Source organism: Erpetoichthys calabaricus, chromosome 12, assembly GCF_900747795.2.
Source record: "Erpetoichthys calabaricus chromosome 12, fErpCal1.3, whole genome shotgun sequence".
NCBI classification, from domain to species: Eukaryota; Metazoa; Chordata; class Cladistia; order Polypteriformes; family Polypteridae; genus Erpetoichthys; species Erpetoichthys calabaricus.
This window is the reverse complement of record NC_041405.2, coordinates 47,958,403-47,986,034: the sequence shown is the minus strand read 5'-3', so window position 1 is coordinate 47,986,034 and position 27,632 is coordinate 47,958,403. Positions and strand designations below refer to the sequence as shown.

Sequence of the window (27,632 nt, the reverse complement as noted above, 5' to 3'; positions counted from 1 at the left end):
GGAGTGATATTTATTAGAAAAATATATGATATCTGAATTCTTACAGCACCACCTTATTGCATAGAATATCGATTGAACCACAAATTGAAATTATGCATAAGGGTTCCAAATTCAAAGCCTTGGTAAATCAGTTTATTCTTATAGGTCCCTAGGATTTAACTTATCAAACGTGAAAATCAGAAGCTATCCTGTCAGTCTTTCATATCATATCAAGTTGATGTCATCATTGCAGCTCCCAGGAAACAAGCTTCTTACCTTTGATGGCACAAGTAACCTGGAATTTCACTTTTTCAGGTTGCTTATTGATCTTTGTAAATTGCATATAGTTTCCATACTTGCAGATTCTAGAAAGGCATTTGTCAGTATTTAGGTTCTATAAAACAAGCCTCTCACCCATGAATGCCCCCAAAATATTTTCAGATGATAAGGGAAAACTAACCACAGAGAACTGCAATCTGTGACCTGGGAGCCTAGGAAAGGTAATTCATATATTCTAAATCTCTACAAAGCTGACTTCTCAGATATGTTAAATAACCAAAGCCAAGATTTTAGCCCTGCTATTCCAAGAAAGAAATATCTTTACATTGAGGAGAGTGACCAGTATGCTACAGTGCTATGAAAAAGTATTTGTCGTCTTCATAATTTACTCTCTTATTGCAAATTTTTGCAACTGAAGGTATTCATCTAAAACCTAATGTTACATAAGGGGCATCTGAGTAAAGAAATAACAAGTGTTTTAACATATTTTATTTATCAAATGAACAAAATTGTCCTTAGTTAAAGCACAGACAAATCAAAACAATTAAAGAGGTAATTAGAATCATCCAAGCATGGTTACAGCCTGCTCTGCTCAAAATAGATCTCATTAATTTTTACCCTTTACATCACAATAAAATTGCCAGGACAAAAATTTGACCAGCACATAATGCCACTATCAATGCAAATTTCTTAAAAGATCATAAAAAAGATGTTTACAAAACCAGTTCCAAGGCTTGGGGACCCCACCAAACCACAGTAAGAGTCATATTCACCAAAAAGAAAACACATGGAACAGTAGTAAACCTTACCAGGACAGCCCTGCCTGACATAATTACTCCAAGGACACAGCGTAAAATCCATCTGGGAATTCACAAAAGGATCCTGAAAAATAATTCAAACCATTGAAGGCTTAACTTTTCCTTAATAAACATCAATGTTCATGACATCAAAGTCATGAAGATATTGGGTAAGAATATCTCTTTGTGGAGTAGCAAGAGGAAAGCTTGTGCTAACCAAGAACATTGCAAATGCTTGTCTCTGATTTCCCAAAAAAACCTGAATGATCATCAGACCCTATGGGAAAATGTACCGGTACTATGGATAAATGACACGAATCAGTAACTTTTTGAACAACGTGAGTCCATTATATCCATTGTAGAGCAAACACCGTTTTCTGCAGTAATAACATCATATCAACAGTCAAACATGGTGGTGGCAGTGTGGGGATGTTTTGCTGCCTCAAGACCCTGAAAACTTGACATATTTGAAGGAGTCAAGAATTCTTTCCTATACCAACAGTACAAGTTAGTGTTGGATGACTTTGTTTTATTTCATAAATGACACAAGTAAAATCTGCCATTTGTTCACATAGGTACATTTTATCTAATATTAAATTTTGACCGAAGAACTAAAAACATTCTGTGTGAAAAAATTGTAATAATGAAAGCAATCAGGTAGGGGCAAATACTTTTTCACTGCATTATACAGTATAGAAAAATGTATGCCCTACAGTTCTGTAAAATATGCCTTTTGATATACATGTCACATTATGTGGAGTTACTGCAGTTATCATAAAATTGGTAACAAATTTTAGCAGGTTATTCTTAGATAATCCACAGTACAACAGCAGCAAGAAGGAGGAAAGAGTGGATAAAACAGCATGTAAAACAGCCTTTCACAAGAAGGCTGTACATTGTGAAAGATGTGTAATCACCTAAATTTGCCCTGTCACCTCAAAGCTAAACCTGTGCAGATGTGATGTGCACAGAGGTCAACATGATCTGGCGCAGAACTACTTACTAAACCCAATCAGTGATCAGTGTAGAACACTCGCTTAATTAATAAGATTTGTTGCTGGGAAGCTTTTTATAAACAGCAAACCTACCTGAGAGGTTCTGGGAAAAATGTTTTTTTGAAGCATTTATGTGATCACTTTTTGCTGCTATGGCATTTTTTTAATATAAATAATCCCAAGGGTGACTGAGTAATATGATGACTAAATTGATATACCATTATATGTGCCTTTAGTATCTAATCTATACACAAAAAAGAAAAACCTCCAATTTCATTTCTTTTTCATTTATAAGAATGTGCAAGATACGATAACTTGTACATCTGTGCCTATTCTAAGTGTTTTCATATACAGGCAAATATTTTAAAAGTGATGCCTAATATACTTTGTATTAATGTAACATTTTAAAAGGTCAAATTGACATCTTTATTCATGCTTGAGGGATCTCTGTGTCACACATTTTCAGCTCACTACTGAGTGCCCAAAACTTTATATTTTTTACACTGTCAAGTTATCGAAATCATTCTGCTATTTTCTTCAGTCCAAGGACCATAAGCAACATTTCCCACTTTGCAATTTTTAAAAATTATTTTTCACCAAATAAATGATATATATATATATATATATATATATATATATATATATATATATATATATATATATATATATATATATATATACACACACACATACATACAGTACAAATACTAACAGTTTAAGTTTTTGCTATAGCCTGGTTTTCCTAACAGTGGCCACATTTAACGTTTATTTTACTAAGCTCGCAGCAAATGCATTTTTCTTTATTCCACTGACAGTGGTGGATCATGTTTGATTTGCTGGTTTTCGCACTCCTGTAAAAAATATTTGCCCATTCTTTGTGGATTGTGGTATGCATGTTTCAGCACATTGGTGTATGCAGCTGTTAACAGACTGATTTGCTAATATGCACACGTCATTATCAGTTCCTGATGCTGCCTTCAATCCAGGGTCTGTTTGCAGCTTGAGGTAGGCACCTTTTTGGATTGTGACTGATTTTCAGAACATCCATGGCGCTTTAATAAATATAAATCCTAACAGGGTAGTATTTTGTGACATATTAATTACAGTATGTCTGGCCTCCACTAGCACACTGTTTTCAAAATCACCTACTTTTTTACTTTTTGTTAACATTATTTGTTTGTTGAACCTCAAAAATAAACAATTAATTTTAACTGTCTACCTACTATATTTAATACTACCTGTGCATATAATGCCATTAATAACTGAACAGCCAATAGGTGGGGAGAATATGTGTATAAAATAAAGTGGTTTACAGTATTATGAAAATCAAATCTCACATTATACATATATTTGAATATACTGTATATTCTAAACAACTGACTTACAATAATCTTTTCCTGATCCTTGGGTCCTGTTGTCCTTTTTATTGAACTCTACTGAAAGTTACTATAGAGGTCTCTTATTAAGCATGTTAGTTAGAGTGTATGATATTTTTTTCTAAAAAATTGAACTTTCTGAACAAACTTTCTATGACAGTACTGCTGTTTTTTATGGATACCATTTATAATTTATTTATATTATTTGCCAGCCTATACCAGTTAGCTTAACTGATTTGAAATGACATGAATGAAAGAATTTAGAGGTGAATTCGACTGTTCATTGATAGTACTTTAACGTCAGGCCTTATGTATTGGGGTTTTTATCTACTGGAGTTTTAATGGGAGTCAGAAATAGGAAAATTAGGGAACTAGGAATTACTGTTAATCTGTTGGTTCGAGTATATTCATCCATCCATCCATCCATTATCCAACCCGCTATATCCTAACTACAGGGTCACGGGGGTCTGCTGGAGCCAATCTCAGCCAACACAGGGCTTGAGTTAATCGAGTCATCTTCATATGTAAATATGGAGATTAATCTTTAGTTTTCAGGTTTACATCATTATAGTTAAAAGTGTCATGCCACCCCCTGTATGAGTAGTGCTTTTATATGACTGAACTGTCAGAAACATACAAGTTCTTCCATTATTCTTAGATAAAATATATACTGCCAAACCATAGCCAAATTACTTTTAAATAGCCTACAGTTAGGTCCATAAATATTTGGACAGAGACAACCTTTTTCTAATTTTGGTTCTGTACATTACCACAATGAATTTTAAATGAAACAACTCAGATGCAGTTGAAGAGCAGACTTTCAGCTTTAATTCAGTGGGGTGAACAAAACGATTGCATAAAAATATGAGGCAACTAAAGTATTTTTTTTAACACAATCCCTTCATTTCAGGGGCTCAAAAGTAATTGGACAATTGACTCAAAGGCTATTTCATGGGCCGGTGTGGGCAGGTCCGTCGTTATGTCATTCTCAATTAAGCAGATAAAAGGCCTGGAGTTGATTTGAGGTGTGGTGCTTGCATGTGCAAGATTTTGCTGTGAACAGACAACGTGCAGTCAAAGGAGCTCTCCAAGCAGGTGAAAGAAGCCATCCTTAAACTGCGAAAACAGAAAAAACCCATCTGAGAAATTGCTACAATATTATGAGTGGCAAAACCTACAGTTTGGTACATCCTGAGAAAGAAAGCAGGCACTGGTGAACTCAGCAACGCAAAAAGACCTGAACGTCCACGGAAGACAACAGTGGTGGACGATCGCAGAATCATTTCCATGGTGAAGAGAAACCCCTTCACAACAGCCAACCAAGTGAACAACACTCTCCAGGGGGTAGGTATATCGATATCCAAGTCTACCATAAAGAGAAGACTGCATGAAAGTAAATACAGAGGGTGCACTGCAAGGTGCAAGCCACTCATAAGCCTCAGGAATAGAAAGGCTAGATTGGACTTTGCTAAAGAACATCTAAAAAAGCCAGCACAGTTCTGGAAAAACATTCTTTGGACAGATGAAAGCAAGATCACCCTCTACCAGAATGATGGCAAGAAAAAAGTATGGAGAAGATGTGGAACAGCTCATTATCCAAAGCATACCACATCATCTGTAAAACACGGTGGAGGCAGTGTGATGGCTTGGGCATGCATGGCTGCCAGTGGCACTGGGACACTAGTGTTTATTGATGATGTGACACAGGACAGAAGCAGCCGAATAAATTCTGAGGTGTTCAGAGACATACTGTCTGCTCAAATCCAGCTAAATGCAGTCAAACTGATTGGGCGGCGTTTCATGATACAGATGGACAATGACCCAAAACATACAGCCAAAGCAACTCAGGAGTTTATTAAAGCAAAGAAGTGGAAAATTCTTGAATGGCCAAGTCAGTCACCTGATCTTAACCCAATTGAGCATGCATTTCACTTGTTGAAGACTAAACTTCAGACAGAAAGGCCCACAAACAAACAGCAACTGAAAGCCGCTGCAGTAAAGGCCTGGCAGAGCATTAAAAAGGAGGAAACCCAGCATTTGGTGATGTCCATGAGTTCAAGACTTCAGGCTATCATTGCCAGCAAAGGGTTTTCAACCAAGTATTAGAAATGAACATTTTATTTCCAGTTATTTAATTTGTCCAATTACTTTTGAGCCCCTCAAATGAAGGGATTGTGTTAAAAAAATGCTTTAGTTGCCTCACATTTTTATGCAATCATTTTGTTCACCCCACTGAATTAAAGCTGAAAGTCTGCACTTCAACTGCATCTGAGTTGTTTTGTTTAAAATTCATTGTGGTAATGTACAGAACCAAAATTAGAAAAAAGTTGTATCTGTCCAAATATTTATGGACCTAACTGTATCTTTGTTTCATAAGAGGGTGAAACATTTTTTTCTCTTAGCTTTTATATATTTCATGAAAGAGAAAGCATAGACAAAAGAACTAGTGTCTGGCAATTGCTTTAAAAAAGAAGTTGATTCGAACATTATTATTCATAGATGTTTTTTTAACAGGGCATGTTGATAACTGTAATTTGTGCATTTGTAATGTATAAAAACACAAGTTTAGATGCATGACACATAATTATCCCAAACCTGTCATGTACTAGGGTCTTGATTATTGGTGAGGCATTCATTCTTTTACAACATTTAGTCTAGAAAGCTACAATCCAATGTCTTCTCTTTGTTAATCTTTTTCATAAAATTGACAATACTTTGGACAGCACAGTGGCAAAGTTTAGAATTGCTATGTCCAACCTTTAGAGTCCCAAATTCAAACCTCAACTCAGTTTCTATCTACATCATGTAAAGTTTTTTCCTAGTAGTCTTGTGTCCTCATATACCACAAAAATGCACAAGTTACCTTGACAGAAAACTAAACTTCCCTTTGTGGCTAAATGGAGGTGAAAGAGTAAGCAAGTCCTGCGATGGACAAGTATTCTGTCATGATGTGGTTCATATTTTGGAAGGGCAATTTTGTTGAGCAGGTCTTTTGGGTCAACATAGCTTGTCAAACCCTATTCATCTAATTTTTACAAAACATTATTCAGTTGTGTTTTCAGGGTGTCCAAAGTACTACTCTATAAAACTCTACTTCGTAATTTACTCCACTTAACAAGGTTCCACTTAACTGTGGCTTCAAAATAACAACGAGAATCTACTGTACTAATTTGCTTCATACACTTCAGTCATTTCTCCTCTTAATCTCAGTTTGCTTAAACTAAAAAGATTCAGCTTTCTAATTCTTGTCTCATGGTGCATAAGCCAGTTCTAGAATCAGTGAAGTCATTATTCTCCAGATTTTCTCTAGCATTGTTCTTATTTGTAATACAGAGATGAGAACTCTACAATTATTCCACTCAAGGACTCAATGTTGAGTTGTACCTCTTTTTATTAGTATTTAAGACATTGTGGTTCTAACCTAACCTAACATCTTATTGGCCTTCTTAATAGCTTTGTACGCTCTCTGGATGTGAAGTGGACTTCTAAGTCTTTTCATAAGGTACGCTTTTAAGTTTTAGACTTACCCTTGTTTATTCAAATTTAAAATATTTGCTTCTGTAGCAATTTACATTTACTTATAATAATTTAACGTGCCACATATCTGCCCAAGTCTGAATTCTGTCCAGGTTCATCTGAATTAATCCTGCTGACTATAGGATATCCTCTGTTCCACATATTTCAGTGTTACCAACTAATTTAACATTTTACTTTGAACATTAAAATAAATTAAAAAGAAGAGCGGCTCCAGCACTGATCCCATGGGGACACCAATATTAAAATTGCCTAATTCAGAAAAGGTTTCTCAAACAAAAAACATTGCTCTCTGTGTTGGAGCACCCATCTACACATTCCACCTTAAGCTATCACTTGGTTTAGTTTGATCACTATCCTCTCATGTAGCACCTTATAAATAAATAATATCATGTTACTCTTTGTAGAAATTATTTTACTACCTTATTATTGAATTAGAGCATATTGGTGAAACAAAAACCTACCTTTTCTAAAAAAAACATGTTGACTGTTCTGTAACACACATATGTTAACATGTGTCAACAATCCTTTCCTTAATATTTTCTTCTATTAATTTACCTTTGATGCACATTAAACTTACTGGCCTATAGTTATTAGGATTACTGTGATCATCTCTTTTATATAATGAGACAATATTTGCTCGGTTCCAGTCTTTAGAAATTTCTCCACTATTTTGATTCCAGCCTTTTTTATTCTAGCTGTCTCCAAAATATGGAATACCTCTTTAATATTCCCTGTAGTTACTGTGTGTTTTCAATTTTTTTCTGTGAAAACTTCTGAGAAATTCGATTTATAGTATTTTAAATTCACACCACATTTTTCTAATACACTTACCTCACCTAACCCTTGACAGTTCTTTATTGCTAAAGGACCTGAGGATTCAGGTTTCCCTGCAGAGTTGAAATTTTAGTAATCAGGTTGACTGACAAATCTAAAATGGTCAGCTGTGAGAATAAATGGATGTGTATCCCATGACGGACTGGCATACAAGCTGGAAACCGGCCCTTGTGTCTTTTGTGGCCAGGAGACAGCTTTATTCCAACATGTAATGGATAAAGCAAGTTCAGAAAAGGCACAAGTTTTATGTTTTTGCAAATACAGGATTTCCACTTGCAGTTAAAATGTAAGTAATAGCCAGCTCCCCAATCCATTAGTAAAATGTTCTATTTATGTCATTTTGGTTGCTTATACTTTAGACAGGCAAATAATTTTAAACTCAAAAAGGTACGCGTTTCTTTAATCTTTAAACAAGTTGTAGGAAGCCATCGAACTGGTCTTATACAAACTAATTACAGAGACTTTCCTCCTGTGAGACCTCCTCCGCGGCCCCGTGCGCGCACACGTTCCCCTATTTGTACACATTTCATTAATCATTTAAAGGTCCAAAAGATTTGGTAAAGTGGTAAACCACCGCGTGCAACTGATTAATAAGTAATGTACTGAAATGAAAATGGGCATTAGAACTTATATACTATATATTCAACAGCTGTGAGAGTTCAATATCGCCACCTTTGATACTAGTATTTCAGTACGTAGTGGGTAGCGCTGCTGCCTCGCAGTTAGGAGATCCGGGTTCGCTTCCCGGGTCCTCCCTGCGTGGAGTTTGCATGTTCTCCACGTGTTTGCGTGGGTTTCTTCCGGGTACTCCGGTTTCCTCCCACAGTTCAAAGACATGCAGGTTAGGTGCATTGGCGATTCTAAATTGTCCCTAGTGTGTGCTTGGTGTGTGGGTGTGTGTGCGCGCCCTGCCCGGGGTTTGTTTCCTGCCTTGCGCCCTGTGTTGGCTGTGTAGACCCCCGTGACCCTGTAGTTAGGATATAGCGGGTTGGATAATGGATGGATGGTACTCCTAAAGCATTCGTAAAGCATCAGACTGTTTGTTATACTGACGACATTTACAGTTTATCGTGTGCTTAACGGCTGATGGCGGGTGTTTTCCTTTACCCTGGCTTTTTTTTTTTCCATAGCAAGTGTTGGTGCCTTGAAAGTGCGTGCGATTGTTAGCTTGCCTCCAAGCGCTTCCTACCGTGTGTAGACGGATCTGTGTCCGCAGATCTCACCATCGTGATAAACGTATCATTCGGTTCCGGATGCGTGTACAAATAGTGCACATATCAGTTGGGTCCCGGACTTTTAACATTCACATCGACTTGGATTTCGACTCGTTCGTAGGTGATACACAAAGCGGCCGTGCCTGCTTGCCTGCTAGTGACGCGCGTGCGGGTGGGGGCTATCCTCGTGCCTGATTGACAGCTGAGGCAGTCCCTTCGCCGGCGGTGATTAGCATTCCGGGGCCGCCTCTCTGCCTCCCCTCGCGTCGCCTCTCATCTCCTCCCTGCCTCCGTTCGCCTCGCCTCGCCGCTCAGAGATGCCGCAGCAGCAGCCGCTGCCGCCGCTCGCCTTCCCGTCATAGCAGTGCGCACTCGCGCTCACTCTCTGATCCGCCGCTGCCGGGGTCCGCACTGGAAGAGACATTAACGGTACTCTATCTGATGATGATGAGGACGATGATGGTGAGGATGATGATGCTTCTGTTGGCGAGATTTAAACAATGAGCTACAATAAGAAACAGTAAGAAGAATTTAAAGCAAAAGGCTGTTTGTGTTCTTGTTCAGCGTGATTATGGTGTAATGGTGGATGCGTGGACGCTTGCACCTGAGAGCAACCTGCCAGCGCCGCATCTTGAGTATTACAGCCTCCTGCATTGCACCATGACCTTGGACGTACAGACCGTGGTCGTGTTTCTGGTGATCGCGGTGCTGGTGCTGGTCAACGTCATTTTAATGTTCTTCTTGGGGTCTCGTTAATGGATGGTGGCTCTGGCAGTCTGCGCTGAGATCCACTGTGCGCCGCAGCAATGGCCACACGCTCTGACCCATGACGCGGTACAGCTCCTCTCCCTCAATCTCTCTGTCTTGTCTCTGTGTGCCTTTCTATTTCTATATACGTATGTATGTGTCTGCTGGCTGCTGCGTTCATGGCTGCTATGGTTGCTGCAACCATTTCTTTTGCTATGATTTTCTTTTTGCTAAAATTAGTCACTGCCACACTCCTGTCCATGCATTTTTAATCGCATGCTTTTACGCCATGTTAGGGTACGGTGAGTGATACCCCGTGGCTGTGGTGTGACACTCGTTTTTTTCTCTTTGGGGACAGCAGCCTGACGAAGCTGCGGCCTTTTTCTTTACCTCAGCGGGTGACAGTGAAGGTAACTGGAAGCTACAGGGGTGCGACTGTGGGACCACATCTTTTTAGAAAGGACTAACTATACACCTCATCATATCTCCAGGATTTAAAAGGTGCACTCATCATTTAGATGCTGATATCATATCTAAGAGCCTCTGTCAGCTGTTACAGCGTGACCCATTTAGTATCAGAAGGGATTCACAGGTAAGCCAGATACACTGTTCACTGAAAAAGCGGCACCGTATTGAACATATTCTGTAACGCAATTAGGCTACTGTAATGTAACCCACGGCCTCTTGGAACGGTAATTGTGACAACAACCTGTCATAGGCGGTAACAGTATACCCTTCGGCGTCTCAAGGGTGTGATAGTGTAACTAAGAAGCCGGGGAAGGGGGTGGGGGCGTGGATTGAACTAGCCGCTACCCGCTCACTGTATCTTTGTTGAATGTAATAGGATACCCACCTGGGTTTTAATCGCACGGGGACTGCCATGGTACAAAGAAAAAAAAATCCAACACCGATCTTTGGGGAATTGCCCAAGTGGAAGGAGAACTCTTAAGTAGATCTCCTGTGCATGAAAAAACATACGTACGAGGTACTGGAACACGATGCAGCAATAACGTGACGCCCACCGGTTTGTTTCTAGAAGCGGTTTTCACGTCTTACTTTGAGGAAGCCAAACATTATACCACGCAGAGACGTTGCTCTTTTGAAGTCCGTTCCAGTGTATACATGCCCATTAACGGAACAAGCGGTTTTGTAGATTTGGATTTGAAAAAAACATTTGCAAGATTATATTGCCTTTTAATGTCATCAAAGGCATACAAGGAACGATTTTTGTTACTGCAATCAATAAAACATATAGATAATGAAAACTGACATGAATCGTGTAACAATTTAGGTTTTCGTGTGATGTGCGTAATTAATTGCGATTTTGGAAACTGAATTGGCAGTACCTGCGCATATCGTTTTGGGGGTTATCAGTTCCCATCAAACGGTTGCTCGTCTTTAAGCCCACATTACTTAATAGACAAATTAAAATCTTTATATTTAGAGGCAGTTTTGATTTTCTGATTCAACTGGATGGAAGAAAATAAGTTATATTAAAACAGTGAGAGCGATTAGCTATTAATATCACTGACACGATGGGAGAGTGCTGCTCTTTAGGGAATTACCAACGAAGGTACTTCCCATTTCTGGCAGAGAGGCTACTGAACAACATCATCCATGCCTGTAGGGGATCCGATAGGCTGTGAGCTTCTAGGCAAGAAGCAGGATTCTACGGTGCGCACAACTGGCGAATATGGTCTAGGAAATGAAGTGGGGCCAGGTGCGGCGAGGTTGTCCAATGGACAGCCACAGAAATGTTGTGAATAGTTTACACAAAGTAGCACTTTTTCTTTCAGTAGCACAAGTCTGTCTGTCTATCTATCTATCTATCTATCTATCTATCTATCTATCTATCTATCTATCTATCTATCTATCTATCTATCTATCTATCTATCTATCTATTAAATTCGTGTCAATTGAATATTGCACACTTTCACAATCAATACGTAAAATAATAAAGAATTAATCAATTCTATGCAATGAAATGGAATAAATAAATATTGAAAAAGATGTGATACAAATAAGCACACCATTGACAAATACCATACATGACGAGTCAAAACAATCACCTTATAAATAAAGATGATAAGGATGAAAGGACCATGGAATTTAATTGTAATATGGGTGAAGCAGAACTTATATTGGTTTTACCAAAGTTTAGAAAGACAAAAGTTTTATATTTAAACTCTGATTGAAAAGTATATCTAGTGGTCACTTGTGCAAAGTGAAATTCATCAGTCGCAATGTATGTAAATGGTCAGAAGTTTGAATCTACCATAACTGGTCTGTCATGAACGTGCATTTTCTTTTATATGTAATGTTTCAGATTTTTGTCTTTTAATTATTAACATTGCTTGTTACCACAATATTTCGCAGGGTTCTGTCAAAACCCAACATCTTTTGTGCATCTTCAGATGTGCAATTTTAGTTACCATGTTAAAAAACAGTGGAGGAGACAATTTCTGACTATTTTTCTTTAGGGTTAGAGAGAGTGCATATAAGATGCCTTATAATATTTAATGTTCTTCTGTGCTTGTACAGATACAGGTGCACAAATTCACATTTTATACATATCACTTTCAGACAGGTATTTGAAGAATAAATATACAAGCAGAGAGGTATCTCTTACTCTTCACACGATAAAAGTCATAAAAGAACAAGGGAATTGAAAATTTGCAGACTGGTTTCATAATAGTCACAGCTGGGTCATAATTTATTGATAACATGGATTTTTATATGCATAGAAAATAAAGATTGCTGATGGATGTATGTGATGTCATAATGTGCGCTCACAATATAAGGGAGACTGAATTTCATGAAGATAATACTTTTTTGACATCAGTCATATTTATATAGTCATATTGTTGGAATATTATGTAATAGAGATTATATATGTTGTTATAAAGTGGTAAATCCTTAATATATAAAAACACTGGAATAATTTTATTCCCTAGCTAATATTTCATTTCACACACACTGTATTATTGAATGACAGCTAAATATTACGGGTAATCAATAGTACTGCTACATGACTGATTGACAACTGAGTCAAGAATTAGTCAAAGAAATACTTAGTTCAACTGTAAGACCTTATGTTTTATATGATGCAGTACGTAATTTTAATTGGCCATAATATTTACAAAAAGAAATAACCTTTTTAACTATTTAAAAGATGCACGAACACTTACAATTGTAATACATTTTTTTCTTTAACTTTGAAAACTGTAGTTTATCCAAAAATGACCACGTAATGATGAGTTTACCCAGCCTTTCTGTTGAGTCTGCCTTAGAATCTCCACTGACACAGAGCTTGTGAAGTACCTGCTGTGTTAATTTTTGTTCTGAAACCTTACTCGGCAGGTCTGGGAAGGCTTGTTCCCAGCAGCGAGGTGCCGCTTGTCTTTCTTTTTTTAACACAAGCATGAATATTTAATGGCCAGCAGTGTATCTGTCACATAGAATATCATGTGGAGCTAAAAATATGAAATGTTCTGGGAATGTGAGCCAAAGGTGGACTCTTTGGCAATAGCGCACACGTGTGAGAGAGCATGCATCTATTTGTGTGTCTGTTTCAGCAGATTTGTCTGATTTTGTGTAGTTGCCTTTGTGAGTTGGTAGATATTTCAAAGAGCTTATTTTTCAACTATGTAGCCTTTCGTAAGAGTACAAGCAAGACATTTGTCAATGGAAGCGTTGCTTTTTAATGTTTATTGTCCTGCTAAAAAAAGTCTTCAATTGTTTCCATTAAAGAATTTCACTGAGCTGGCAAAGGTTCAGATGTATAGTAAAGACTGCCCCCAAACCCCCCCCAGCCCTGCCAAACCCCCTATCATCACCTACCAATCAGTCCACTGTTTGTCTATGAACACACTGGTTCACATGTCTCAGCTAAAGTCAACATTTCGGGGAGCAATGATCTCCAATGTTATTAGCTTTCAGAATCTGGGACTTAAGTGTGTTACATAACTTCCTGTGCCAGAGACGGAAAAAGAATCTGCAATGCTGAAAATGGACTTCTGTAAAATAATTTAACTTGTTAGCAAAAATAGCAGCAGCTTTCAGGAAAGGACTATGCTAGTTGCTTATCAGAAATGATTTACTGGGTGGCTGATTCCCAATGACCTTGATAAATAAACAAGTTCTCCACAGAAAAAAAGTGCCTTTTACATCCTTGCCCGCTTGCATCTAGGTTTTGTTCAATGCCATCAGAATACCCGCAGGGCTGTCGGGCAGAGTCATACATTGAATGGGAGATCCAGTTATGTTTCTAAAGGTCGTGTTGCCTTTTCTCTTGGCAAAAACAATGCTGCTGTTTTATTTAAAGCATGCTTACGTATATTACCGAGTGTTCATTATGTCTATTTGTTATCGGGTTATTACTTTGGTTATCCACCATTTGAATGCTCAGATTTTTACTTTTGGTAAGCCTTCCATTGGTTATCATTCTGGTTATATTCAGATTTTTATTTCTATTTGTCTTTGATACTGTAATTTAAGTTCTTGTTTTTGTTACTATATCGCTGAGATAAACCTATGCGTTCTCAAATTATCATTTGGCTTGCCCAGTCCCTAACATTTTGCTCTGTTATCTTACTTTCAGGAAGTGAAATTTGTCAATGGTCTGGCACTAATCTGAAATAATCTGCTGTTAACGTCTAACATTTTGGACTTGTCAAGGTTTAGAAAGATGTTCTATGACTAAAATGTGTAGTTTAGCCTCTAAACGTTAGCCTACCTGAATAAATTACAGTGTCTCAGCTTTGACAAGCTAATTTATTACAAGGTCTTGTATTAAAAAACACATTTTGACAATGAATTTGTCATTTATTTTTCAAATTACAGAAGTACATGAACAGCCCAACCTTGAGGTATATAATCGCTAAATCCTTGACAACTTCCAAATATACACTACCGTTTCCATGAAATAAACAAATCAATACAGTAACAAGGCACTGTGCCCCTTCATGAAATCATTCATTCATTATTTGATCTGACTTATCCATCTCATTATTACAGTGGCAGTAGTCTCTTTAGGCAGCATTGGACAATATTTATTGTAGGAAGAGAGACCGCTCGTGCACAAACAGCATATATAGGACTTTTTTAAGCTTGGCAGTTAACCTAATCTGCACACCTTTGGAATGTGAGAAACAAAAAAAAAACAGAAAGAAAGAAAGAAAGAAAGAAAGAAAGAAAGAAAGAAAGAAAGAAAGAAAGAAAGAAAGAAAGAGGGAAAAGCCCAGTGGTTGGCCTAGATTCAAGCCCAGCAGTCTGGAGACATGAGGCTGTAGCACAAATGGTTGTGTTGTCTAAATACTGAGTTAGATAAAATGGATGAATAAGCTTACAGTAATCAGTGCCTGGACTGGTATTGTAATCAAGCTTCTTGAAACTAATCACTACCACACCCAAAAAATGAATACATGAGTTAGAAATTAGATTCACTTTTGCATTCACTCATAATGATGATATAAATCCAAAATTAAAAGTTCCTTAAAACTGATCTTCTCATTTTGAGCTGTGAGTTGGTGCACAAAAAATAGTTCTTCACCCATTCCAGGTGTCTGTAGTGTAACCCTCTGAGCTCAGCAATTGCTGTATAAAGTGCCTTATTACCTCTTTTAAGGTCTGAACTCAGTGGCTAGTCCCTTTCACTGAGGAGAAACACACACAGGCAAACGTCTTTGCTCCTTCTCAGTGTAAACTGAACATCATGCTCAGGTTCTCAATGAGTCCTCTGTTGTTTCTCAGTTCTAAGTTGGTCTACATTTACCAACTCTGTGTCTAGAGCTTTTGTGGTTGTGGCCTTTTTATGTCTTCTACCAAATAAAGACAAACAATTTCATCTTGAGTATTGGCTGGCCACACAAGGGTTGATCTTTGTTAATTTCTGCTTTTCTTAATTATTTTCTCTTTCTTTTTATTTGAGGTCTCTTTTTAAAAAAAAAGTTTAATCAAAAAGCTGATATAATCAAATAGCCATATGTATAGAAATCCATCTCAGCTGTTTAGGAGCTAACTTGTTAAAGTTATTTAGTGTTGCTTTTATGGCCATATTAAGACATGGTTTATTAATCCTAGGATCAGTGATGCAGATCCATATCATGATTACAATTTTTACTCAAAGAATACAGCCTTGCATGTTATAATTAATAGCTCTGATTTCCTGTTGTTGGGGTATTATGCTCTGAACTGAAACTCTTTATTCCTTGCATTATTCCCAGAATGTCTATAATAGGCTAAGATTCTTTTCATACTGTACATATTAGAACTGTGATAATCTGTCCTCTGTTTTAAAAGTCTTCCTTGTGTTTGTCACCTTTTAAATTCCGTCTCTGTCTTAGGTTCTTTATTTGTTAATCATGCCCTTCATATATTTTATTTGCTTGCTTTTTTAAAAGAGGACTGTAAAACAATATCCTTTATCTTTCAATGACAATTTGTTTCTTAGCCTAAAAGCACATACTGTACATGTGAGACAGGTGAGAGTTTGGGCATTCTGCTGCCTGTGTTTCTTATGAGTGAGAGTTCTGCCCATAGTTGACATCTGCATAAAGCATTTAAAAAAATCAATAGTTCTGCATCTAGTGGGAAGCAGAATACAGTAAATGAATTCAAGTCAAGTATCTTCATTTCAGAAAGGCCTACTGCAGTTCTCTGACCATACTTCATTAGTTTCTGAATGCTCATCACAAGTCCAAATATTTCAGTTGGCACTTATGGAAGTGGTTCATTCCCCAGGGAATTTATATTGACTGGCTTCATTGTTTGGATTCTGTATCGTATATTTTCACAGAAAGCAGTGCCACCACAGGCTCCTGGCACCTAAGGTAGCAGCCTGAATATATTAAGAAATGTTCTCTATAGGTGTTCTGCTGGATGGACAGCTTAATACACAGTGCATCTGCTTGGCACAATGGTCTGCAGTCCTCTTAGGGTCTCAAGGTTGAAGATAAAGAATGCTGCAAGTATCAAAAAAATCAAAATTGCACTGGAGAGCATATCAGTATTTATAATAGAGGTGTACAGATCAGTACAATCTCTAAGAGTCTGCAATTCAAACAGTCAAACTGTTGATAGGAAAATATATGAACTGCAATGAATATGTGTTTTATAAATAGAACCTGTATTATATAAATATATGCCACTCCAGAAGACCAAGAGATTTGCAATACAAGAGTTATGCATAAATTAGCTGTATTGATAACTGCATATTTAGAGATACACAAAGAAAGTATAGCATCCACAAATGAAGGGACAGTTAAAATCCTTTACTTTTCAGTCTTTTGAATAAACTGAAGTCTGAACTTGTCATGTCTGCAATTTAGAAAGGGGTGACCTGAAAGGCGCTCCAGCACTGTTTTTGTTTCTTTGAATTTCCACACAAACAATGCTGTACTGTCTTTTGAAGACAATAGTTTAATGTAACCAAATAATACATTTCTAAAACCACAAAATGTGTAAACTCAGCAGACAGACACCTCAGATGTTAAGATGTTTGTATTTGAACTTCTAAAACTTTGCCAGAAGATAACTTTATATAACAAATCTGTGAATATTCTTCAACTGGATTTTAGCATACAAATGTATGAAATCGTAGAAGCTTGGCAAGTCTTCATTTTAAGTAGATATAATAGAGGTACAGTATATGCAAGGATCAGCAATATTACAGTTCACATGACCCCCTGAAAACAGTTACATAATATGTAAAGTGACTTGTGGAAGGATGTAACATGAGAACAGCCATTGAGTTCAGTATACAGAAATAAATAATTATTCTGAATGCAGTATAGAGTAATGTGCTTATAAACTTTTTTTTATTTTACAACTAAAGACTTTCAGCATTTTTCTGAAAGCATTGACAATGTCTAACCCATATGTGCCTATTGGAAGGCAATTCTTTACATGAACATTTGTAATTGTAGACTGCATATAGTATGTTTTTGCACAGCCGGCACTCATCATTTCTCCAAAAGGATTCACTCCACAAACATTGCGATGAATCCCTTATAGAAAAAAATACAGTATATGTGTTAGATGGTTAATACAGAGTACCTATTGCGGTTAATAATGCCTCAGTGAAAAAGATGTCATTGCAGAGTTAGAGCAGATCCTACAGTGTAGCTAATCTTTGCACATATCTTTCCAAACCAGTGTCGAACCCTCAAGGAGAAAGAAAATTCATAAAAATGAGTGCTGATTCTATGCTGCTGTAGATTTTTTATACAATCTGTCATGCTGCTGCACTGAAGGAGATCACTTTATCAACTTATAAGTACTCTGCTTGCTCTGTTCATGCTGAATTATGTTGAAAATAGTCAATATGTGACTGGTAATATACAGCCTACCTTTTCCTTTACTGAAAGATATCTTATTTACAAAGTCCATCCTATAGCCTCAGTAAACATATATTTGTACAAAGTCAATGTTAATCTTGGTGAATTGTGAAAACCCCATTTAAAAATGTATGTAGAAAGTAAGGTGAATTAAATCTCTTTCTATAGTCCTAACAGAGTGAGATCTATTTGCAATGCAAGTAGTGTAGATCCCATACTGATTCAGCTATTGATTTTCTTTGCAAATGCTTTCATGATTCCTCACTGCAGAATTTATGACAATCATTTCGGATTCCTTTTTGGAGGAAATCTCTGTGAAAAGTCATTGAAAATCCTATGTGGAAAAATCTTTGTTTGTGTTGTATGTATCATGAGTCACAGCTCAGTAGAAAGTAGTGGTGTAGTGCTTAGAAAATGCAACAATTTTATTTTAGTCCAAAACTATTTTGGCTAAGCATTTAGAGGGTAAAAGGCTGAACAAATAGACTTTTTCCCTTTCTGATTCCTGATTAGGTCTGTGTCATGCCTGTGGTATTCATGGATACTCACGTTATTCTGTCCATGCTAATTTACATGGGAAATTGCTTCAGTGTATGACTCTTACAGAATGGTTACCTCTGTTAAGTTGCTGTATCATCGGTTCAACTCATTCTCATCACATAAGCTAACTGCTAGTCACAGAATCATCATTCTGTCAATTTACTGAACTTTTACAAGCCTATTTATCGTGAATGTTACTTTTTTTAAACTCTTAATAATTGTAATAATATTAGCACAGCACTCATGAATAGTTGGCCTTAAACAGTTTCTGTCAAGCTTGTTCTGATGATGCAGTAGCTGTCATGTTCATTCTGGAGGTTCTGTACAGCCATATTTAAGTTAAAGGCATTTTTGACATCATGTCTAGTGCTGGCATGTTTCTGAAAGTCACTGTTCAAAAACTGGGTGGAATACCCTGGCTCTGCTTTTTCTATACAGACCAGAATGCAAACAGAGTTTAGTTTTTGGATAACAATTCGGATTCGGCCATAATCCTTGTTATACTAGCACACATACTAATGGTAGGTTATAGTAAGCTCTGTTTTATTGACCAGACAATAGTCAAGCTTCATTTGATTAATGCAGAAAATTTAGCAGAATAGACCAAACTTTACCACAAGAATATGTAATCATTAAGACAGAGTTTATGCCGTGTGTTATTTTTTTCTGTTTAGATTAAACTCTAAACCTATCTATCAATCCTCCATTTTGTAACCTGGTTATCCAGTTCAGTGTTACAGAAAGATTATGCCTATCCCAGAACTGTAGTGGGCAAGGTGAGAATCAGTGTTGAATGGGCAAGCAGTTCACTACAGGGCATGCTAACATGCTAACACGCTTACATGATCAGCCGTTTATTAACCTGCACATCTTTGGAATATGGGGAAAAAGTGAAATGCCTAGAAGAAACCCCATTCAGATACAAACAATCTTGTAGACATCATATACTGTACAGTTACCAAGTCTGAAATGTGAACTCAAAACTCTGGAATTGCATGGGATGCAGCCCTAAATATTGCTCCACCCTGCTATCCTATACACACTGGGTAATAATTGAAGAATGACGCTAGATGGCTGTTTGTTCAGTTGTTCACTAAAAGCTAGGTTACATACAGATTCAGAGTCTACTTTATTGACATAGTTTGAGCTTCAGGGTAAGTTCTGCTTTATTATACAAAGGAACACTTAGAATGGACTGACACTTTCTGTATTTTTGTACAGACTAAATAAAATAGTGATGTATGTTCTGTTCATAGAAAATATGACTATAGACTTTGTGTAGCTATATTTTGTCCATATAGACTAAACTGCAGTTACTGTATGCTCCTTTTATAAAACACTAGTCAGGCTATAGACTGACTTGAGTGCTGATTTATTTCTATAAATTGAATTGCAGATAGACTTAGGATATGTTTTATTTATATATCGGACTATAGTCTTAAGTATTTCTTGTTTTATCATTTTATAGACAGATCCTTTGAATGAATCATGATTTTCATAGCATTGAATACAGGACTAAAGACTGACTGAGCTGTGTAGTGCAAAGCACATCGCTGATATTTTTAAACAAACAGATCATTTTAGTTGAAGTGAATCAAATGTTCAGAGATTGCAATGACTCCTCTGCCCTCTGCATCTGACTGAGACTTTCATGCTGACTTCAAGACGTACACTCCCTGAGCAAGACACTCTAAATGTAGAATACAAAATCCTGTAAAGTACAATGAATGTGAGAAAATTATGTACTCTACTCATTGAATATAAAAAAAAAAATCGCAAAATCTAGTGAACATTGTAAATCAGGTAGACTCAGCAGAATATACTTACTAAAATTTTAGGAATGATAAACAAGATGGGGATAAATTAAAAGCAAGAAAGATATTAGATAAGAGGAGGCACATCTTCAGAAAGCCTCCATTTGTTTTGCTTAATTACAGGTTTTAAACTTTTTTAAGCAAAACTAAAAAAACACCTGTTGTGTCTTACTAACAACTTGAAAAAAAAACAAAGATATTACTGTTGATCCTTTAAATAGCATTCAGCCAAAGCTTTTACTTAATGGACAGAACTTATTTAGAAAAAACAAATCCACTGGTAATTCTAACAATACTGAATAATTCCAATTAACAAATACATGTGATTGCTTAAATTATAAAATATATATTTATATATTTTGATCTATGAGAAGACATACAGTACTTATTTTCATTGTATTTAAATTCATACTGTAGTCTTGAGTTTAGCTTTTTTCTTGGCATTTGAAGATACTTTATTTTAGCAGGACACTGTGCAGTGAACAGTCGACATAAGTTGAAGTGTTGAATGGGACAGATTCTATTTTTTCTCTATAAATAGAGGTAAAGTCTGATTCATGCTATTTTATAAGAGTAAAATGGGACTGTAGGCTCTAAGTATAATTTAAGCTCTATATCAAATGTACTGTACAATTATTTAACCTTATAAATTCAATTTGACATTATTGTATTGTGTTAAGTCTGTTAAACCCACACTAGAGACTAATATCAACATCTGTTTCATCTGCATAAGCCAAATGTGAACTGAATTAGATTCACTTTAACTAGTAGTGCATAGGTTTTTGACTTGAGATTGCTTTTTTATTAATAGAAAATAAACTATAGACTAAAGCTAGATAATGACCTAGAAAAGGTAATGTTTCTTTCTATAAATGAAATTGTGTCTTGATTTGTCCTTATAAGTGTAAAGACAGGAATACACACAGAGGTTCTATTTTATTTGTACAGAATCATTTTTAAGCAGTCAGGTGCAGTCTTCCTTTCTGTATTATCCACACTAGGGAACAGAGTTTTCAAACTGTATTTATCTGCACACACCAGACTATATACACTGAATTTAAGTCAGTTTTAATAATCTGCACTGTACATTGTACAGACTGTACATTCACTCAGACCCTCATTTGTAAGTATTTACTGGACTATAAATTTAAGCACACTATAGTTTGCCTGGTTACTACATGTACTATAAAGTATTACACTAGTAGTAAAATGTTTTTTAGGCAGGTTTAAGTCCTCTTTGATCCAAATGTATATATCAGTCAATGAACTAATTCAGGTTTAATTTGTATTTGTGTTTTATTGAATTTTAGTTTCGGTGAGTAGTGAATATTATTTCAATGCTAATTCTCTCTTTTACCTGATAAGGGTTCTGTTTTCTTTTTTATGACTAGATTTTACAGACAAATCCCAGTGAGGAATTAAGAACTGAACATTATTTTTTGCATGTATGATTGGAAAGAGTTGCTTCTTGTATACTGAGAAACTATGAGCCTCAAAAAATGTACATTAAGCACAATTTCATATACGTGTGCTTGTCTTGATGTATAACTTTATCCCCTCATCCATCTTCTAGATCATGTGAGCATGGTTTGATGCAGATGTTATTTGTTTTCTTTTTTCCGTTATAGTTTAAGATTAAAAGTAACAGTAGTATGGGAATGGTAGATTTCTATATTGCTAATGCAATGCTTTAAACAAACAATTTTGGACTCTTTTAGAGAATGGTTTACACTATACTGTGATATTTATCTGGCTGTGTTGATTGGGATAATGTTATTTCTGTGCTCATTTACGAAAGTAGTATTGACAGTTGATTGAGATTCTCTTTTCAGCATCTCCTAACTATATACAAAATAACTTGACTAAAAACCAATAACATTCTTTTAATTAGGCCTCTAAAAATTTTGATTGCTTTAATGATGAATATGTGGATGTGAGTAATACTTCTTCAGCCTAGTTACTGCACAGATGAAAGGTCAGGTACCTATTTCTGGAAGCACTTTACCTTCAGGTACTAACAATGAAATCAGGCAGTCAAGCAAGCAAATTGTCTGCTTTCTACCAGTCAGGCTTAACAGGTGCATAAACATGAATGTTGAAAAATGGTGTGATTTTCAATGACAGCTGATATGCATTCTGTAACTCCAAGCAAAGCAGATAGACATACAGTACAGAGATACACAATTAAAGCTCAGACTGCTGCAGTACATTTGTGGGACTGTCCATATACACAACATATTTATCAACAGGAAGAGAAAATCTTATTGGAATCTAAAATATTCAGTAACCAGAAGTCTGTAAATGTTGACTCTGAATGTAATTTTGGATTGTTAGTCATTTATTACTTTTGAAAAGATGCTGCTTCATGTAATGCAATGACAGAAATCTGTAGGTCAGAAAAGAAATAAATAGGTAGGAATTGAGCACAAATATGATGTGCCAGTGAAGACTTACATGTAATATATAGAAGAGGTAAGTTTTTATACATCATGACCTACTCTGTGGCTCTGTCTGTTGAGCTGGGAATCTGCAATCAAAATGAGGGATAATCCATTCAGATCAAATAAATGATCTGCATTGTGTGCATCAGAGTGTTCTGTAAATAATTATTATATTGTAGTAAATCCTTTTTTTATAGTTCTTTCAGTGCCTAACAAGGACCCAATCAGTTTTAGAACTTGGATTCCATTTTTGATTAATGTACAGTATTACACAGCTTACGTTATTATGGGCTTTAGCAGTGTGTCGATATGAATAGAAGGGGAACTCTTAAATTCAGAGTAATGCCAGGGAGGTCAAATGTGCAGAAAACAACGTGTGTAGTCAGAAAGACACAAAAGGGAGGGATACACAAAGTCACAACACAAATTGTCAAGTATAACAAAGCTGAAACAAATGTCATCTGCCTCTGTGGACCTAACAAAATAGGTGCTGAGCCTCATTCTGTCCAGTCTAGAGGCTTGACCTCAAGCCACCAAAAGCTCCTTTTCACACCCCAATCTTTCTTTCTTTCTTTCTTTCTTTCTTTCTTTCTTTCTTTCTTTCTTTCTTTCTTTCTTTCTTTCTTTCTTTCTTTCTTTCTTTCTTTCTTTCTTTCTTTCTTTCTTTCTTTCTTTCTTTCAACCCTTGGTTCATCCTTCTGCCTATAGGCCTACACCCTTAGACTAGCATTAAACTCCTTTTCTAGCCAAGCACCACTTTTGTTTCAGTGACTCTTGAACACCTCTGTACTTATAAGCCTTCATATCATTGTCATATCATGTCTCCAAAGTAGCTCTTCAGCTACCTTCCTCAAAGAGGCAACAGTCCTTCAGGATAAGAACCATGCACTGCGACCTGAAGGGCTAGAGGTTTTGACCTAGACTTCTGCAAGTTTTCTCCTTTGAAAAGCAGTACAGCCCTATTTTGTGTTACTTGATACCATGCCCTACCCCCAAGGTGAGAAGTGTTCTTTCTCTGACATCCCTTGCACAGAGTTACCTGTCCCCATCACATATTATGAATTGAACCTTTTTGCCCGTAGCTATTTACCATAATGAATCATTGTTTGCATGGAACCTTTCATGGTGATTACTGTTACCAAATAATATAGAACATCTACAGATCAGTGAATTACCTGAGGTCTAAACGTGCTACCACATGTGGTGATACCAGCAGAGCAACTACAGTAGCTAGTTATCGCAGAAAAGACTGCCTCTTGTGACTAGAGATTTACAGAAGAGCCGTCTGCTAAATGCAAAATTTTGACTAAAAAGTACATTGCAGCAGAAAATATTGCGCGTAAAATTGTTAGCCTTAATTTGGAGTTTGGGTGGTATAGCCAGTACATAGTAGATCAGTTGAGCGTGTAATGTCCAGTGTATAAGTTGAAGGGTGTTTTGGGTGTCTGCATAATGTGCTGTAAGCAACAGTTGTTATTAGAAATAAACAAAAACTCCAGTGATCTTCACTCAGGTATCATGTCACTCATCTCTGGTTCATATACCAATTGGCTTTAGATTTCACATGGCATTTGGCTTTGCAGTTTAGCAGAATGTTGACAAAAGATCCCCTGAAATACCAGTCAGAGTATAGCAATGCTCCAGTGGCATGTCACTTAACTGTAGAGGATGCACATTTTAGAATATTGTGTAGAATATTGTGTTACACATTAATATTTAAGGAAAGGAACAAACTTTGGAAATATAACTCCAAAAATGACTAGGCTCCTCTGCAGCAGCTACAATATTGCACTTTCTCATCCTTGGGGTTCCTGTCATTAATAACCTGTTTTTCAATATTTACATCTGCAGCATCAGTGTAATAAGCATAAATGAAATAGTTTTATAAAAATATTTACACAGCAATCTAAAATGCAATGGCAAAAATGAGGGGTTTCCAATGAGTTTTAAATGTTAAGAAGATGCATGTTTTTGGACTAGGGAGATTGTTCGTAAAGAATTGCTTAACTTAAGTATTTTAAAGCTTCCAGGATTGCCTTAATGGTGTGTGGCAAGGCAATAAGCAGCACCTCACTTGCATTTCTCAAAGCTTTCTTGACTGTTTAATGATATTTATTTGGGTCTTCAAGCATGTCTTACTAGCACAAACAGAGTATTTGTGGAATGTATGTTGTCTGCATTCAGAGATTTATGGCTTCTTAAATTTGCAGATGCCAATATGTTCAGGTATGCATTAATAACTTTCACCAGGACCTTTAAACTGGCCTATGTCAGGCATCTTAGGAATTTCTGACTGGTCTGTATCTAGACTTTAAAGACAGCAAAGCTTTTGCAGGACAGCGTCCTATAAATCTGTTTTTGGTGCTCTGTGTCAGGCTGCTTACCGGTGTCTGATATGTGTTAGTAATTTTCTGGGGTGTCCTAGTGGTCAGTCATTAGCTTTTAAATGTTTGGGGCTTCAGCTGTACCATCAGGGTCTTTGCATGTGCCTTAACTTACTTGGACAGTTATTCATATGTCACTACCTAAAGGATTAACTTACTACATATTTTTCAACTTCTCTGCGTCAGGAATTTTAGTATTGTCTGACTGATGTGAATGACTTAAAGAGGATTTCTTTGCTGTAACAGATTTACCTTTGCAATACATAAAATGATAGCGCATAGCTTGGCAATTAACTATAAATAAATGAGTGGACTGCAAATGAAAACTGTGGACCACCTGTTGTATTTTTAGAGTGTTTGCTGCTTGCTTTATTGATGCCTGTTTAGGGTATTATACAATTTCTATAGTGAGGATGTCATGCTGTGGTGTTAAGTATTAATATTTGCCATGATGAACCGTGCCAGTGTTGGCAAGTTGGTTCAGAAAATAAATGGATTGGTGAATCATGACTAATAAAATTTTTGTGGTAGAATCTGGAGCTGAAGAAATTCAGTTATCTTTTTAAAGAATCAAGTAAAGCTTCATGGATTGCTTTATGATTTGTTCAGATTGTTAAGAATTCAGCCCTTGTTTTCTATAGTCCTAATGACAGCAAGGGTGCAAATGTCATCCATTAATCTAAAGGCCATTGGGTGTGGACTTTTCTTTGCAAAGGTGCATTTAAATAAATATATTAAACAGTATACTATAGCAGTTGGTTATGCTTACTAACTAGTTATTAACTTTTATTAGCATTATGTACATCTTATATATTTAAGGCATAGATTTTGCCTTCAACAAGCTGGTTTTAAGTTGTTTTTGTTTCTTACCTTTTGCATAATTAAACTAAGCAGCACTTCAGCTTCACCTTCCATTAATTTTCTTTATTGATTTACAATTGTTTGTTTCTTTCTTAAAATTTTATGTCCAAAAAGATGTATTCCATCCCTCATTAGACTTTCTTCACATAAATATATTACAAACATCTAAGCTGATGTAGTGTAATGCACAGTCAGTATTAAAATGAATTTTGACAAAGCATGCATTAATGTAAATGTGTGTCCATACCATGTCTCTATGTAATAAGCATTTTTTGGCTCTGGACATTTATAAAAGCCATAAGCACTTTAGAATGAATATATTTGTAATTTTTACAACTAATTTTAAAATATGATGCTGTGTTACTTAGTTTGGTCACAGTTTACTTTCTGGTGTAGTTTTCTATTTCTATGCTTCAATTGACATTTTTACGCCTGGGCAATAGACTCATGAAGAAAAACAAAACTAAAGTCTTCATTTGCTTTAAATGGGACATTTTATTTGTGTTCCTCAGTGTACATCAGCACGCCTTTGGGTCTGACCTGTAAGCACGATATATAAAGAGTGTTCATGTATTGATTTCATTAGGTGATAAGTTAGGTATCTTTAGACCTTAAGAATAAAATAAAAACAGTTGTTTCCTGCACAAGAATACAGCCATAGTTAGTTTTATATTTAGAAATGCATAGTGGTGTCCAGAGGAAAATATATAGGCAACCTGGTGACTTCTGGCAGTAGGCAATTGGCACATGGGTGTTTAGTGTGTGGGTTGCCTGGCAGCTTTTGACAGCAGGCGATCTCAGCGCAGCCTGCCTTTAGCTTAGACATCACAAACCATATAAATTGCTGTGCAATGCCCCAGCATGTGCTAAATTTAAGCACAACAATGTCAAAATGGATACTTATCACAACAAATTCCAATATCACCCAAATCTTATATGACAAAATATATTTTCTCTGCATTACATGGATTGCAAAAATGTTTGCCTTTGGCCTGGTTATCACTGGGGATATCCCCCATTGAATACTGCTGGAGCACTGTTATACTGTCTTATTTCCTTCTGTCTTCATCTGTTCTCTTTTGTTTTGTTCTCTTCTCTATATTTTTAATTAACTTTGCAGCTTGGGGCTTTAAAAAGTGATACAGTTTGTAATTGCGTCAGTAAATACATTATCATTTATTTGCATTATGCTCTATTTTAAACTTATAAAGATAAACCTACCATTCAGCCCATAAGATTTTCTAAAACTACCTTAAAAGGAGGATTCATTAGCATCTCTGTGTGTGTGCGTGTATGTATGTGTGTGTGTGGGGGCGTCTGCAGACGTGTGAATTCTGATGGAGATTATGTAAAAGCAGAGGGAATGATCTTAGCAAGAAAATCAGTGGAGGGGGAAGGAGAGAAGCGAGGGGGAATTGAAGAAAGGGTGGGAAGAAGGGGGACAGAAAAATTTAGAATGGATAAAAAGAAAGGAAATATAAAGAAATAAAATAATATA

The 27,632-nt window shown here is 36.3% G+C and overlaps 1 protein-coding gene across 7 annotated transcripts in view; it reads left to right on the top strand.

Moving 5' to 3' along the window:
• Positions 1 to 27,632, top strand: part of arhgef9a (Cdc42 guanine nucleotide exchange factor (GEF) 9a) — a 135,789-nt gene that overhangs the window by 57,806 nt on the left and 50,351 nt on the right. Inside the window, exon 1 of one of the 7 annotated variants that reach the window (XM_028815467.2) lies at positions 9,205 to 9,473. The exons of 3 other annotated variants lie outside the window; for them this stretch is intronic. In XM_028815467.2, the coding sequence (XP_028671300.1) occupies positions 9,453 to 9,473 (21 nt within the window). In that variant the 5' untranslated portion in view covers positions 9,205 to 9,452. Of the gene's footprint in view, positions 1 to 9,204; positions 9,532 to 9,572; positions 9,846 to 10,331; positions 10,351 to 27,632 lie in introns of those variants that run through there. 3 more of the 7 variants (XM_028815468.2, XM_051935219.1, XM_051935220.1) reach the window with 3 other exon arrangements.